This window comes from Pogoniulus pusillus, chromosome 11 (assembly GCF_015220805.1).
Source record: "Pogoniulus pusillus isolate bPogPus1 chromosome 11, bPogPus1.pri, whole genome shotgun sequence".
Taxonomy (NCBI): domain Eukaryota; kingdom Metazoa; phylum Chordata; class Aves; order Piciformes; family Lybiidae; genus Pogoniulus; species Pogoniulus pusillus.
In genome coordinates, this window is record NC_087274.1 from 24,094,494 (window position 1) to 24,109,824 (window position 15,331).

At 39.9% G+C, this 15,331-nt stretch overlaps 1 protein-coding gene across 7 annotated transcripts in view; it reads right to left on the reverse strand.

The window, feature by feature from the left end:
* Nucleotides 1-15,331, reverse strand: part of PPP2R2C (protein phosphatase 2 regulatory subunit Bgamma) — a 161,199-nt gene that overhangs the window by 16,355 nt on the left and 129,513 nt on the right. For all 7 annotated transcript variants that reach the window (XM_064151496.1, XM_064151499.1, XM_064151503.1 and 4 more), the window contains one exon: nt 9,655-9,819. In XM_064151496.1, the coding sequence (XP_064007566.1) occupies nt 9,655-9,819 (165 nt within the window). The remainder of the gene's footprint in view (nt 1-9,654; nt 9,820-15,331) is intronic.

Here is a 15,331-nt window from a genome sequence, read left to right on the forward strand (position 1 = left end):
TTGATGGGATAAAAGAAATGTCAACCCTATTCAGTTAAACAAATCTTTTACTGCTTTCAAAAGAGAGAGACATAGAGCACAAGCTTTGGCAAAATTTTATGTGTCTGAGCACTTGATGATAACTGCAAGGGTTTACTGTGAAATTTCAGTAGACAAACCAAAGAGAAACAGAGAACTAGCAAGGGAGAGACCCTTGATGATAACACTGTGTACTCCTTAAGGCATAAAGATATGAAACTTGAAATTTTCTTTTACTGCCAACCAAAAGCAGAACTACAGATAAAAAACAACTTCTTGCTATTACAAAGCCAAACATATTTTAACAAAAAAGCAAAGATTAATCATGCTCTCATATGCTGCAGAACATGGGATTATCAGAGGAGGGGGGAGCAAGAACAAAACCAAGGAAAACTTCAAGATGAAAGCTTACCAGATTTGCTAAGAAATGCCATCACTCATAGGATAAAATTATAACAAGCCTTAAAAGAAGTCATTTCCTGTAGCAGAAAAACAAAGCTGCTTCTGAAGCAATTTTCTTTCTACTTACAAATAACAACGTGAAAGATTTGTTGGTTTTTTTTTTTGAGGGGATACTGTTCACAGCTTGTATTCTGTCCTGGAAACTTGAGCTTTCATAGTATTTAAGTGTTGTTACTTGGAAATTCTGCACCATTAAATAACTCTTTCTCTCTCCTTCCAAAACCAATTAATGGGTGCATAAAACTCTCCAGTTTTTGTTTAAAGATCATAGAATCATAGAATCAACCAGGTTGGAAGAGACCTCCAAGATCATCCAGTCCAACCTAGCACCCAGCCCTATCCAGTCAACTAGACCATGGCACTAAGTGCCTCATCCAGTCTTTTCTTGAAGACCCCCAGGGACAGTGCCTCCACCACCTCCCTGGGCAAAAAAAATTGGACGAGGTGGTCACCAGCATCCTGGCCTGGATCAGGAATAGTGTGACCAGCAGGACCAGTGCAGTCATCATCCCCCTGCACTGGGCTCTGATGAGGCCACACCTTGAGTCCTGGTGTTTTGGGAGCCTTCACTCCAAGACAGACATTGAGGTGCTGGAATGTGTTCAAAGAAGGGCAACAAAGCTGGTGAAGGGTCTGGACATGACAGGACTGGTGAGGAGCAGCTGAGGGACCTGAAGCTACAAATGGATAAAGACAGTTTTGGGGACCCTGGAAAAAGAGGCAACGGGGTTAGGGAGGACGACAAAGCCCAGAGCCAGCAAAGATGCTGTAACAAGAGAAGGAGAATTATTTCTTTGTTAAAAATTACTATCATCCAAGCATAAAAATAGTCTGCAGTTAGGCTGAATTAAGAATTTATTGCAGCTAACCTCTGGCTTACACAGGTACACAAACAAGAGGTGCATTTCATCTGGACCTGGAAACACTGGTGATGGATCACGTAATCCCTCAGTGGGCTTAAAGTTCCATAAACATAGAAAACAGGCGCAGTCCCAAGTCAATCAATTTACCTTCTAAATTAAGCCTCTCTTTCATTTCTGGTACCAAATGAAAATGGCTGCAATATCTGATTAAAATGTAGTGGAAAATGATACTTGAAAGTGTATGGAATTTCACCCAGCTTGACAGACTAGCCACAGCAACTTGCAAAAGCAACAAGAACCAGTATGCTCTCTTGATAGCTAACACTTTCAAAGTCTTTTTTTTTCCCTCTCTCCTAGAATACATGGTTATAAGACTTATTTTTTTCCTCACAAAACATGATCCTAAGATAAAAATCTTACAAACTATTTAGCTAAAGTATGCTGAAGTGGTAATTTACCACCATTCCCCAGAAGAGCTCTGATTTGATCCACCACATATATTCAACATATTCATACAAAATATGTTCATGCAAAAAGCTGCACTATATCTCACTGCATTTATACACAAGTACTAATCATATTCAGTTTTCAAGCCATGACAGTTGTTACTGTCCTTCAACACAGAAAACCTTCTTAAAATGTTTATTGAGTGCCATTTAATTCAAGAGGTGCTCACATCTTGAGCTATGTGTAGTTCTGGTCTTTTGATACGGTGCAGCTCTGTCTTAAGGAGACACAAAAACAGGCAGTAAGAATAACCAGAAGTATCAAATTATTCCATGCAGGAAATGACTAAAACTGGAAATCCTTAGCCTAGGAGAGACTGAGTGGCTGTAATTAAGAGTGTCATGGAAAGAATAAGGAACTACAGTTCACTGTCCACTGCCTTTTGCAGTCAATGAGCAGGGGTCACCAAGTGAAAACAGGAAAGGGTAAGTACAGAGTAGAAGGTTCCTCATACTACACCTAAGCTACTAAAGGCTTAACTGAAAGATACTGTGAATGGTCAAAACTATACATAAGTTCAAATGTAGCTGCACAAATTCAGGGAATAAACCTCCTCAAACACCTGAGTACTGCTACTTTACTTTCACTAAAGACCCTGAACCCCAAGCTTCCAACTACAAATTGCAGAGGCTAGAGGTTATACTTACTCTGTTCATAGTTCTTCTCTTGACATTGCTACTGCCCACTATCAGAGCCAGAACACTGGGCCAGAAGGACCTCTGAGCTGTCCAGGTATAGCCATTGTTATGCACTGTTTATAATCTGCCTTAGGATATCATACACAAGAGTTCCTGAGTTCATTCTAAGTGGATCATGACCACTTGCAAAGCTCCTTTTTTGATTCATGGTCTATTTATGCCTTTCAGCTCCACTGTTTATGATAATGGCTTGATTTATCATTGTTATGTACCCTATCTTCAACTATGTCCAAGTATTTTATTGTTTTGTAGCAAGCAAATTCACTCATGTGCATTCACCTCCTTCAGAAATTCTCTTTCAAGATCAGGATGCTCTGCTGATGTGACAATCTTGCCTTCATGTTCTACACTGATCAATAAGGTTATACATGTGTATTTTGAGTCCACTTCATAAGAAGCATAAAATACACTTGGTTTGCAAACAACCACAATTATTTAACATTTTATATTACCACAGCCTGCAGTTGATTATCCTGTTTTAAATGGAAAATCAATCTCTCTTTCTATTTTCTGTTTGGTTTTATGTAATTCAGAGAGCACTTCTCACTGCATGGTCACTTACACATCATTTTCCTTCTCAGGGTAAAAGCAAGTTTCTAAGGCTACCTCCACACCGCAAGGGTGAAATTTCACCTACCATAGAGCATTCCTTTATGCAATGGCCCAACATTAAAACTAGGCATCTCATCAATACCTCTGGAGAGCATGGCTTTTAAAAGAGGAGCCTCAAATCAATATTTAAGAATCTGTTTTACCATCTGCAGTGAGTTGCTGCAGCTTGTCGCAAACCACAAGGGAGAGTGCATTAGTGCTGAAAGGCAAAGCCAGATCAATAGCTAAAGACCAGTGGGTGGGGAGCTTCGCTACAGAGTTGCTTATATTAATGTGACTTGGACAGTGAGTTTGTTAATAAAGAGAAATGATGCTAAAGAGAGCAAGGAAGTGAGCTAAGATCAAGCCCCTTTAAATCTCAGCCTCACAAAGAATTATGTGCATGTTTAATGCCACGTGTTGTGAGCAATCCCACGGAGTTAATGGGACATAAAACTACTACTCCCCTACAGCCAAATTCATGCACGAGTCTTTCCATTCTTGATATATAAGGCTAGTGATAAGGCAGGATTTTTCCCTCAGTAAAACAGGACCTTGAAAGAATAATGCTGGTTTCAAGAGATCTTGAAGAGTAGGAGTTGTTGCTATTAAAAAATAAAGCAAACAAGACAGGAATTTTAACAGCCTGAATAATTAAAGCAATCATACAGCAATTATTTGCTTTATCTGTGTGTGGTTAGGGGAGAGGGGTTAATGAAACACCTCTTCGATCATAAATCATTTAACCATTGCTTCAGGCTTTTCTCTTTCCTCTTACTATTTGAAAGCTAGAAGTATATAAATCAGTGGTGGGGTTTTTTTCCACTCTGATTTAATTTTAACACATCTTGCACAACTTAAAGGAAATAATATATTGACATAATTGCATTTCTGTAGAAACAGGTTTGAATTTTCATTAGCCATGTTTCAAATGTCGTTATTATACATTCATCCAGACTGGATGGAATGGAAGCTTTGGAGCCCAGGCTTAAAGGCAAGCTTTTACCAAATTTCAATGGGATTCCTGCACAAGATAAGATCCCTTCCAGGATCTAGTTTAGCATGCATGAAATTGTAGTAACAGATCTTTAGTGACAGCCATAATTACAAAATTATCAGGATACAGGCACATTTTTTCATTGGGGATATTAAAAATCAGCAGTGAATATATGCCTTTGTAGAGCATGCTTACAAAGTAAATCCAGATTTAGGCTAAGGAGAACAAGCCTTCATTAGGTCGTTATGGAAGCTCAGATAAGTTGCAGTCCTGCCACATGAAACCTTACAGATTTTGCCTGAAGTGGACTTTACTTCAGCGGTGGCCTCTCAGTGCACAAGGAAAGAATGGTGGCTGTCTCGCTCTCTCAGATGATAACCTGACATGAGACCAGATGCAGAAGCAAAAGGCATGTTTCAGAGCTCACAGAAAAGAAAAACAAGTTGTCTCTTTCCCAGTCATACAATAAGCATCATTCATTTGGAAAGGTCAATATTAATTAGCAAATGCAGCAGGGATATTCTGTCACAGGCTTTTTTGTGCATCTGGTTGTTCTCTGTTGCAAATGAGGCTAGAGGTCTGAAAGCTGTCTTGTCTCTGAAAGTTCTATCTCCTTTAAACAAGGAGTAAATACAAGTGATTTTAAACATTTAACATGTTCACATAGGTTAACCTTGATTTTTGCTTTGGCTGCTTCCACAGTTCTGAATTCTTAGGTTTAAAATCAAAGGTAACTTCAAAAAAAAAAAAAGGTGCAGATAATCAAACTGGGTTAAGTACCAGATGACAGGAGAGTGGCATTGATCCTTGGGAAAAGGAGGGCATTTCTTCCATGCCTGGATTCAAGTGAAAAATATGGAAAAGGACTCTCTCCACTGTGATCTTGGGGTAGTGTCTTTGGGTCAAAAAACCAAACCCCAAATTCACTCTACATTGCTCCAAAGACTATTTTACACTTCGAAGATACTGATTATTCATCTCACAGAACTGGGAAAAGAGATCCAGAGAAGATGGCTGTTAGGATCACCTGTCATCTACAAATGCTCTCTGGTCAAAGGGAAGGGGACTCAAAAAGGCTCCTGCCATAGACCCAGATATCAGAAGCTTGTGAAGTCTGCAAGGAAGATGGAAAAGCATGAACATCAGTGACAGAGGCTAACCGCACTACATAACCTCAAACTTTGCATTTCAAAGAGCACCACAGCAATGAACTTAAAACTGCAGCTCCTGTTTGCTTGAAGTATTTTGTTGTAGATTTTGCACACAGGTAAATGGATAATTAGAAACAGGAGTTTAGACTACAAACACTACAGAAATTAACACTAAAAAAGCCCTTGAAGCAACATACAGTATTTAATTAGATGACAACTCCTGAAGCAGGTAATGATTTCAAGATACCAAAGCACTTAGTATTATAACAGGAGTTAAACTCAAGCAACTTAAATTTCCATTTTGCTTAACTATACAGTATCTATTTACCTCTTAATAGCAAGTTTAATAATTCTGGTGAATTACTGGAAAAGTTCTTTTTGTTTGTTTGTTTTTCCAACTTCACATGCTCAAGCTCAGCTTTCTTTAGCTGGCTGCTTTGTGAGATGATTTGTTGAAACAGCCATAGACACTCTCTAGTCTACAAGTTGTTGGGAAGAATTATATCATCTCCATGCACATTTATGAGGAGCTCTGAACATAATACCAGCAAGAAAAGACCAAAACCAAATTAGTGACTATTTGGTAACTGAGCACAATTTACTGCTATTAAGTATTTTTTAGTCAGGATGCTTTTACTGCAAGAGTACCCTTATGCTTGTCATCTTGTCACCTGCACTCCTTGCATAGGTCTTTATGGAATTTGGGGGGAAGTTATTTTATTCCCTGGGTGTTCCCAGCTAACTGCTCTAACAATAATACTTTTGCAGCTGTTAGGTTCCCTTGTTTTGCCACCATCACAGCTTTCTCACATTCTGCCTTCTTCCTGGAACAGGCTCCCCAGAGAGGTTGTGGAGTCTCCTTCTCTAGAGCCTTTCAAGTCCTGTCTGGATGCGTTCATTCCTCTGTGATCTGTGCTAGATTGTGTGGTCCTGCTCTGGCAGGGAGGTTGGAGTCAATGATCTTCTTGGGTCCCTTCCAACCCTTAATAGCCTGTGATCCTACACCATATTGCCATGCGTGTTGCCTGAACACCTTCGGGTGGTTTGTTGCATATGCTATTTAGAAGAAAGCTTCCATAACAATCAAATTAATTCCCTATTTCTTTCTGCTTGAGCCTGACCTTCAGATCTGTTTTAAATCTTTACCTATAACCCCATCAAGGGCTGCAAAAACACCTTCCTTATTCCCATTCTTCTAATATTCTAAATAAACAGAGACATTCATCTCTTTTTTCACCTCCTCTCCAGAATATTTTGATGGAATTCTCTCCCACTGTTTGTGAAGTCTGATAATAACATGGAACAGTATTATTTATGTGTCTCCCCTATGGTTACAGATTGGTCTTTCCCAGATATCCATTTGTAACAGCCATCTGGTTTACTTCTGATTGCTCATCCAGCATTGCATGATCCATTAAAGAGGTGATATAAGAAGCAGTTTCAGGTAGTCTATTAGAAGAAAACAACAATTTTTGTCACACCTTATCAGTATCTCAATGACCATTTAAAACTCAGCTATTGACCTGTTATTCTTTCAATGCCTCATGAGTAGAGGTGGTGTGAGATCATTTTTCTAAAGGACAAAGGTCCCCATTACAACTCATCCCAGAAATTGGCAGCTTGGTAATAAATCTCAGCATAGGCACCAAGGATGAGTAGATGGAAAAAATTCTCTTGTCTCCTCCATGTCAGAGCCATGAAAGATTTATAAGGGAACCCTGTAATGCTGCTGTCACTAATGCTGAACAGAGATTTTGTCACTGAGTTTAGCAAACCAGAAATCCTCAAGAACACTGCAATTTACATCCTGTATCAGTGACTTACACTATAGATATTACTACACAATTCATTTACACTGTATGATACAATAACTCTTCATGGCACTTGTACAAATGGAAGGGCCCTTCCTCCAAAAGCTGCAACTGACTTTAGCCAGCTGTAGAGATTTGGGTAATATGGAGGCTGAATAAGGAGTAAACCCAAAAGTTCCCAACATACACTTAGCATCCAGGCACTTTTCATAAGTTTTGTATTGGATCTTTTATCCCTATAAATATGGAAATCCATTGCAATCTAAGACCAGCACTGAAATACTGCCCAAATTAAGAAAGCAGGGCTGCAAGGCAGAGCATGAGGCTTTACAGTAACTAGTAAAGTCCCACTGTACCTGGGAAGTCAGTGAAATCAGCTTGGAGGAGAGAGGGAGAGGCAAGCTGAGCTAGGAGAGTAGAGTACTGATCATGCATATGTACCACGTGTAGAACAACTCTAATCAGGAGTCAGATGGACAGTGAAAGCACTAGAGACAGCCAGGAAAGTATCCTGTTTCCCAGACTGATTGCTCTTTGTGATATATCCTTCTAGATTGCTATGGGGTTTGTTATCTCATAGAACAGAATCACAGAATGCATTGGGTTGGAAGAGACTCCTGAAGGTCATCTTGTCCAACCCCCACCCCTTTAACATCTTTAGGTCAGGTTGCTCAGGGCCCCATCAGGCTTGACCTCAAACATCTCCAGGGATGAGGCCTCCACCACCTCTCTGGGCAACCTGCTCTAGTGTTTCACTACTCTCCCTCTAAAGAACTTCCTCTTAAATCTGCTCTAGTTTAAAACCACTGTCCCTGTTTCATTAATTTTGCTTGCCTCTGAGAGCCCTGCTCAAACAACTTCAATGAGCAGCATGTGGGCCAATTCCTTTTAATGCTTTGGAAGTTCTGCTATTGCTGTACCCATTTTGTACTGTATGGAGACATAGCTTCTCATTGAGTTTGATTTGAGCTCAGTGCAGCAATGCTACATTAAATGTCTATTTTCTAACTCACAGGTCTGGAAAATGGGGTTTAATCAATGACCATTAGACCTTGCTCTCCCTTCTGGCATAAAATGCCTTCTTTCATCCAGAGTTACTGTATCCTTGTTTTAATAAGCCATGATTGGCATTTGGCACTAACTTACACAGAGGCCTTATTAGGAGGAAGAAATTAAAGTATTATGGAACAAGACAATTAAGTGGGACAGGATAACTCACAGCAATGTACCAGATTGTGTCAGGCTCACATTTCACTTCATGGTATTGAATTCCCTCTACAAGTACAAGGGCATAGAGCTAACAAAGGTAAAACACTTCTCTACTTAGGAAATTGTCCTGAAAGGCTATATTCTGTAATTGGAAACCATGTCTTAAGAGCTTCAGAGCACATGCACTTCTCCTTGCAGCCAGAAGGCCTGGATAGAGGCTCTTTACTACACTTACTTTAGCTTAAAAAAGAGTTTTGAATGCTAAATCTGTGTACCATTTATGTTTCAAACATTTGAATATTTTCTTTCCCCCTTCCCTCCCCTACTAATGAGATCCACCTATCTCAAAATGTTCAAGTAAGAACTGACATAAAAACTCTGACATGTCCCTAGCACTAAAAGAATTTCTCCTGAATTTCCTCCCCAGTGTTTCAACATTGCAAAAGACCCAATTCTGCGAGATGGAAGTGTCCTGGAAGCCTCAGTCCTGAAGGTGGCTAAAGCATAGTCAGCACAGTTCATTCATTAGGTTCTAAGCTCCTCAAACAACACAGCCACACAGTGCAAAGCCTTTATCTGTGGATTTCAGTCTCAGAAGATCAGGAAGAAACAGGTTGTTTGCACAAGTGAAAGTGCCTAGCCTTGCCAGATTACTGGTGGGAATAGCCATAGTCTATTTTACCTTAACTATAAAGAGTTGATAGTAAAACACTATGAATGTGCATTTTGCTTCATCCTTTACTTTGAGAACAAAGACGACCCCATATTGAACATTTTTCTTCCTTGCTCTTATGTAAGTTTCAGATATGAACTGTCACGAGTTGCTAGCTTCAACTCAGAAGTCTCACAGGCTACAAAAAAAAAAATCACTACAGTACAGATGACAGCTTCTACACCAACCTATTTCTTCCCAGTAATACTTACTGTGTTATGCCCTCTGTATCTACCCAGACACATGATTGAAAAAGTGCACATGGGCAATGCTAGGCTACTTTTTTAGGAAGAATTCCAATACTTTATAATCCAGAAATGGATTCAAAACTTCGAAGGCAGTTGAAATGACAAAATTTACTTGCCCCCCCCTGCCCTCAACATTTCCTTCAGCTGGAAAGTTGTGGGTTCTTCATCGATCCATGAAATAAGAACCCACAGGGGTGACCACCACTCACAGACATAACTATGCCAAGTTCATAGCTAATGCTTGTATAGATGAGAAAATCTTCCTCCTCCTTTTGCTGTTTTATTTTCAGCTGTGCCTGCAAGTGAGCAGCCACCACACTGGGCTAGGCACACATCTACAGGCTGTTCGAGAAGAGAGACTCAAGGTTCAATAAAACAAGGACTTACGCTTGGAATGTTTGTCACAGAGAGCTGATGCCCTCATGTCGCAGAGTCTCAGGGATCCTTTGCTGCTGCTGTAGACAAAGAGATTGCAGTGATGGGGATGAAACTCAGAGGCTGTAATCACTTCTGTCAGGTCCTCCATGTTGGCTGGCTTTATATCTACAATGTCTGAATGGAAGCTTCGTTAAGGAAAATGCAGTTGTATGCAGGTAAGCCATGACTTACTGCCCTCTGGAAGGAAGAAGCATTATCTAAACATCCATACATTTAATGTTTACAGACAAGCACATATTCATTCTGCAGTAGAATGTCTTGAATTTTGCACACCTGCCCCATCTACACCAAGCTCAAAAATTTGCTAGTCAACACTGGTTTTACAGCAGATGCTATTAGTAGGTCAATATTTGTCCATGCTGTGCAGACATCAATGGAACAGTATTCCAGGGGATGTAGTATTCTCACCTCCAATAAAACTACTGGGGAGCAGGTAACTATATGTCCTGTAGTCACTGCTGAAATCACTACTCTATTCCAGATAATAGTGACTGACAGGGAAAAACATACAGCTAAGATCTGCTCACTCCAGTAAGGGCTCCCTGGCTTTTATGATTGTGCAATTTAAGCTCAAAAAATAGAAATGCAGCTTAAGTTAAAAGCTTCAATCAATATTCTTTTTTTGCAAAGGCAAATGTGTCAAGCAAGCATTTATACAAACATTTTTGTGTGCATGTATTCTGATATGTTTCCTGTAAAAATTGTGCTTGGTATTGGTTTTGCTATTTGAGTATTTGTAGAAAAGGTATCTGAAATGGCATTCTTAGGGGGTTAGGTAAACAATGCTCACTGCTGAAATCACTACAAATTTCTGTGACTCAGAACTGTGCACCTGAATCGTTTAAGCAGACATACCTGGAACAAAAGTAGATCAAAGATCTAGTGTCTCAAGCACAAACCTGTCAGCTGGATCACCAAAGATTATCCACATCAAGTACGGCTCACATAGCACTTCTCCTGCACCTATGTATCCACTCATACATAGTACCTGAGGTTAACAACCAGAACCCAATTAGCCTGCACTTGGAGGAGGAGGCCAGCCTGTGGAAGATTGCTTATAAAGAAAAGAATGAAAGGAGGAGTCCCATGAGGGGGCTATAAGAACGCAGTAGGTGTAGAGGCACAAAATGAAAGAAGGATATGTATGTAAAGCAGTACATTTAAATAAGATTGCACATTTTCATACGGCCCTCAGCCATCCACTGTAGATAAGCCACCCAAGTGTTAGCAAATCCTCTGAACAAGAGGAGGAACAGTTCCCCATTCTGCTGATGAGGCTGTGTGAGAGGCAAGAAAGGATTTGCATAAGATCACACGGGAAATGCATGACAGAACAAACCCAGATCTACTGAGGCCCAGTTCAGTGCCCTAAACACAAATCATCTCACTGCCTGGATTCCCCAAACATGAAAATTGAATCAGCTGACGTTCAAAAGTTAAACATCTCAGAGGATAAGATAAATGAGAAAATCTGTTTCACTGATGGCAAGAGAAATCATGTATCATGATACTTAGCCTGGTTCCATTCCCACTGTGCCCACCTCTCAAATGGAAGCCCTCTAATTGATTTCTTTGGGAATGGGGATACAGCCTACGACTACCTTTACACTCCCTACTTTGATCTTTCCCCAAAATCCAGATCTGGGTCACCATACTGAAATTTAACATAATACAAGAGATTCAGAGATAATCACCTTGATGACTTTGTAGAGACAAACACATCACACTGATTTATGTTGGTTATTTTCTAAACCAAGTGGTTTTAAAAGGAAACTACCAGCAAAACTACTACTATCTTAAGGCATTTAGTAACAACTGGATGTGAATTAATGGTGTATTTCAACTGCACTGTCACCTTCTTGCACTGTCACATTTGCATCCATCTCTAAGAATCCATAATGACTGATATTAGTGCAATGAATATTAAGATGTAGCAGCATTGATTCACTCCTTTTGTAAGGCATCACTAAATATTCTGGAAAACCAATAAGAAGAAAAATAACCTTTGTTCTGTTATTTGTGTTTGGTGAATGTCTCAAGAACTACCTTTAAGTAAAAGAAATTTCTTTCAGTCATTGAACTGCTTTCTGGAGTCCAGAGAAATTATAGTAACTCAATACAAGAACTTCACCCCTCAGCAGAGGGATGAATAATTGCTGAGTGGTGAGAAAGATATAAAATATAAATAGAGTATGTGAAACAGTCAGGGGAAGTATCATTTTTCTGGTTGCTGAACACAACACTGATGTATTTCCCTTCATTGCATGAAATGAATAACCCTATTCTGAATAATGAAATTAAATATTCCATTCTCCTGCCAGAAAAGCAGAAAATACTTGAAACAGACTGCAATATCCAGATGTGATCTAAATCTCCACTGAGAAAGAACCTCATTACCTACTGAGGATCACAGGGAAAATGCACAATTGAAAATTCATCATTGTGTTAGATTTTGGAAGAAAAAACCCAACAATAACAATAACACTTGTATTGAAGTGAACAACCAAGGGAATAGACGTGCAGAAGAGATTTACCCCAACTGTATTTGTAATAATAGATGGGAAAACAGCCTTTGCTTTGACAACTACAGAACCCAACGTATCAAAAGAAGAAGATGTCACACAAAAGAACATTTTCCTCTTAGTATTTTTGCCATCTATTTGAAAACAATCAAGTACAGCTTGACATGTGATGTGTGGGAACTGTATTTAAACTAGTACGACGTGGTGAGGGCAAGCATCTCCCTTGGGATATTTCTCACTTCTATTTTTCCATTTTCCTTTTGTGTCTTATTCTTCCTTTTAAGCACAACATCACATGGCAGGAAAAGACTTTTTAAAATTGGACCAGACAGCATGCTTCAGAAACAGGCTCTTTGGTGAACTTGAAGAGCTCAAAGAGGGAACCTGGCGAAAACTGATCAAATGACAAGGCCATTGCTAAAAGGGAAAGTATTCTAATGGCACAAATCTGCAGAGCTGCTTCCTTTGCAACTGTATCATCTGGAGGAGTGTCTTGAGTGGGGCATGGTCCCCCTGCACCAGTTGACTCACATCTGAAGTACCAGTCACATCTGGCTCCTGCTGCACCACATGCAATATGGCACATTTTCAGAGTGTGGACAAAACAATAAGGATAAAAACAACCTAAGAAAGACAGACCACAGTGCTCACCACTGGCAGTGCACTAGGATACAATTCTGTTGTCCTAATGAAGCTGGTGTTCCTGTGCCTGAAGAGGGTAGGAATTTCCCCTAAGAAAATGACTTTTACGGTGCTTTGACTCTCAAGCATGCTTGCCAAGAATGAGGGATTTAGGTCCTTGCTAGATACTTTTGTTAAGGGAAGACTGAACTGGCATCTTTCCAGATATGAGCTGGACTGCATTGGTAGACTTCGAATTGATCAGCATGGAAAAAAATGTAATAGAAAATATCTTCTTGATTGCAAAAAAACCAACACATCTGTCTCTGTTAACCCAGCTGTTTACCACTTCATGTACCAGGTATCCCCTCCATTGCTTGGTGCAGTGAAACTGGATAAAGCTATGAAGAGGCCACCAGATTATTCTAGATGCTTTCCACAGCAAAATGGAAATGGGAAGTCTAGTATGCTTGGAGACCACAATGGTGAGAGTTGGTATGGCCAGGAGTTAAAGTGAGGAAAGGCAACATAACCTTTAACTTCAACCAAGAGTCTCTATGTTGCTTTTACCAGACTACTAAAGAACAGAGGTTAACGCAGGGGAGTGAGCAGGCAGGAAGGAGCTGATGGAGAGGAGAAAGAAGGCTTCAGGGAAAGGTCTGACATGGGGGCAGGAAGGGGAAGTAAAATAGTGGGAGAGGAAAGAGCATAATGAAAGGCATGATTGTCAACTTACGAGGGTTGAGATCTGAGATTCACTTACATGGCATGTTTGATTCTAATCCAGCTTGTTGTGCTGCTGTTGTGCAGCTGATATTAAAATGAGGACCACAGGAGGATTTGTTCCAGTGCTTCTGGGCCACTGATCTAGCAGAAATATCCTCCTCTGGGAGAAATCACTTCATAAAGTTCCTTTTAGCACAGGTCACAAAGATGACCCTCACCTTGATCCAAAATTCACATGAATCAGACTTCTCCATTTGATCAGCTAGAATACAAACGAACACGATTGCTTTAGGCTCATGTCAAAACATGTATAAGGAGAATGTGGAAAACACATAAGGTTTGTGCTGAGCAAAAAAGGTTCCAGAATGAACTTCCATCTATGATAATAGAAACTTAGCAGCGTCCTCAAAACAGATTAAATTCTCTTTGAAGTGCACAGTATGTATGAAAAAACAGCTGCTTTGTCTTCCTGAAGCCATCAAGGAATTCCCTAAGAAACTGAATTTTGTAGACAACAGGCTTGCAACTCAGCAGCTATAGCATGTACAGGACTGAATCTTGTATCATTATTTTGGAATTATTCTTCACATGATTTGAGGGTTCACAGCAAGAAGGAAATAACTGGTCCAGTCAGATGAAAGCTGCAGGAAAAAGAAAAACTAACTTAACCTCCCTTTATGTAACTGCAATGGAGGATGGAGGCTTTCTTTAGAAAGCCAGACAGAATTTTCCATACTAACTTCCTAAGAAACCCAAAATTCTCATCTTTCTGATTTCAATATGTGCTGATGTGATTACTTCCATTTTTACCACTGTGTGGGACTTGGGTTCTGCAATTTTTAAGCACTACAAAAAAAAACCCTTTCAGCATATCTTCCCAAATCTGGCTGTCCCCTGTTTTCCACATAGATTTCTTCCAGCTCCTAATTTTGTCTGCATCTCACACCTACATTCTAACACAGCCTAGAAAGATTCCCTGACTAGTAGCTGAAATCAATAGCAATTCATAGAAGCTGCCAGGGCTTCAGTTTAGGGTAATTGATTACCATGGTCCTGCTGAGGCTCTACACTTTTAACATAAGCATTTCTCCGAGTGGTTTCCTCTGTTAGTCATTTAGTGCAGGCTATTTTCATTACAAGGAGGGAACCGTGCTGCTTACAAATCAAGCTCTACCAGTTTTACACTTCCTAGGTGGTGGTTTTATCCCTCCTATACCATGAGCCAGCTGAGGGAATTAATCCAAATGGCTGTAGTTTTCTTCCACGTTGAAGAGAGCAGGGACAGAATCTGGCCTTAGTATGCTTGATATCATCATGATGTGATTATGTCAATCTTATTAAGAAAGAAAGAAGCAAGCCCTAACTTTTAAATAACCTTCTCCTTTCTTCTCATGTCATTTAGCAGTGGAAACACAGTTTCACTTGAGGAAAATTCTACAGCAGGCACCTCATGACAGTAAGAACACCAGTGAATAGAGTCCAACTCCTGCATCTGGCTTTCAGACTTGTCAGTTTCTGGAATGGATTGTCAATAGGTTAATGGATTTGGCCTTTTCTTCAAATTCCAGTGTTTTACCTTGGGCAGAGAGATGACCCAGCATTTATATTTTAAGTACCTCTAATAGCCACAGTGTCAATGCTTTTAATCACACAGCATTTGCTCACTGCTCCACTAAAAGCATGTGCTGTGTGGCTTATATTAAAAACCAAGAGAGTTGCAATTATATTGTCTGTACCATTTCACTCCTCTGAACCAC